The 2,224-nt window shown below is 38.7% G+C and overlaps 1 protein-coding gene across 1 annotated transcript; it reads left to right on the forward strand.

The window, feature by feature from the left end:
- Nucleotides 1-1,424: 1,424 nt before the first annotated feature.
- SARC_14626 (hypothetical protein) lies at nucleotides 1,425-1,612 on the forward strand (the record flags this gene model as incomplete). Its single annotated transcript, XM_014291241.1, has 1 exon — nucleotides 1,425-1,612. A coding segment is annotated over one exon (188 nt), but the record flags the coding sequence as incomplete, so codon positions are not given.
- Nucleotides 1,613-2,224: the final 612 nt, after the last annotated feature.

Consider the following 2,224-nt stretch of genomic DNA (forward strand, 5'->3'; position numbering starts at 1 on the left):
TTATTATTATTATATATATATATATATATATATATATATATATATATATATATAGTGTTATATTTATTATTTTTATATATATTTATTTATATATATATATAATATATATATATATATATATAGATATATATATAAATGGTTAAATATAAATATAAATAAGAGTATAAATGGTTAATACCAAAAAACCTAAAACTCTAAAACCCCAAAAACTAAAACCCTAAAACCATACACCCATAATAGCACGCATACACTACTGAACCTCTCCACACCACATTTGGTTACACACACCGCCCATACACGCGCACACCTGTAAATCTCACCTCTCTGACACGTATTCTCTCTCTCCACAGGCCAACAAACACACAAGCTATGTGACCAAGGCGTGGTTTGACAAGTACCTGAATGACCCTAGTCCCATTGCCGTACACTCTAACCCGTACGTGGCATTCAACGACGACCCAAGTGGCAAGAACATGAGCCAGTTGGACAGAGCCACTGTTATGGTTAACAGTGCCATCCGCTTCATGTTTACGCTGGATGCGAGCAAAGTACTTGGATATGCATGGTGTTTGATGTGGTTATACGAGTGTCGGCTTGTATTTACTTGCATACTTCGCAACGTGTTGGGCACAATATATATATATGTATGTATGTATATATATATATATATATATGTATGTATGTATATATATATATATATATGTATATAAATAATAATCATATATCCACATATGTATATATATATATATGTATACACACACACACACACACATATATATATATGTATATATTATTTTTATATATACATATATATACACACACATATATATATATATATATATAAGTGTGTGTATATATATGTATGTATATGTATATGTTTATTAGTATATATATATATGGTATCTACACATACCACCTCATGTCGAACGACACGTATCTACACATACATACAAATACCTAAACATCCCTACACATACCTATACGCACCAGCACACACCAGCACATACCTACACATACCAGCACATACCTACACACACCAGCTCATATTTACACATACCAGCACATACCTGCACTTACCTACACACACCAGGACATACCTGCACATTCCTACACACACCTAAACATATTTACACATACCTACACATACCTACACACACCAGCACATACCTACACATACCTACATATAGCTTGTACCCCAAACCGGGTTGCCGTTCCTAGTTCAAGTACGGGAGGTCTCCGTCGTTGATTTCTCGGCCCCTATTGTACACTCTACTACTACAACATTACGCATTCTATGAGGTGCCCTAGGAGCCAACCTGCTCCAGCTGTATACCTACTGCCTATACTCCCCACAGAGTGACTGCCAATACTCTCCGTACCAGAGCTCTCACCCATGACATGACACGTTTTTGACACCTCCACAGCTGAAGCCCGACGCCTTCCATATGAACCCAAAGAAGTCCGATGTCCCCAGTTTCCTGGAGACGGCGAAGTGGATCCCAGATATAGGGCCGCTCAGATTTCTGTACGCGTTCTCGAAGAGTGTCTTCCCCTTGGATATGAGTCAGTACGGACGCCTGTTCAACTCCACACGCCTGCCCCGCGAGAAGAAGTAGGTTCACGGTGTGGTGTTGTGATGTATTGAGCTGTGGTAGTTAAATGTATCGTTAAGTGTATGCATGCATGCCTTTTCTTGAGTAGAGGTATGGGTAGATATGCGATATGCGCTAGTAAAGTGAGAAACAGTCTCATGTATCACTTCTACACTCCTGCACAGGACCGATCTGTCTTATTATGTGATATGTGATTGTGTAAAGTGTGTAACCTACGTCTTCTCATGTATCACTTCTACACTCCTACACAGGACCGAGCTGTTTTATTCTGTGAGATGTGATTGTGTAAAGTGTGTAACCTACGTCTTCTCATGTAACACTTCTACACTCCTGCACAGAGACGAGCTTTTCACCGATCGCAGTGCGAAGCATTTGGCTGTGATGCGAAACTGTCGCATTTATTTCATGGACATTCTCGACAGCAACGGAGATGCTCTGCCTCTGGACACCATCCGCAACAGTCTAGCAGGAGTACTTGCAGAGACAACGGGTAGGCTACTTATATGTATTCGCCCGTCTACTAGGAATATATATATATATATATATATATATATATATAGTAATAGTAAATGTTATTTGTTGTTTGTTGTTGTATATCTGACAAAGCGTAT

The sequence above is a fragment of the Sphaeroforma arctica genome (genome assembly GCF_001186125.1).
Source record: "Sphaeroforma arctica JP610 unplaced genomic scaffold supercont1.4874, whole genome shotgun sequence".
Classification (NCBI taxonomy): Eukaryota; class Ichthyosporea; order Ichthyophonida; genus Sphaeroforma; species Sphaeroforma arctica.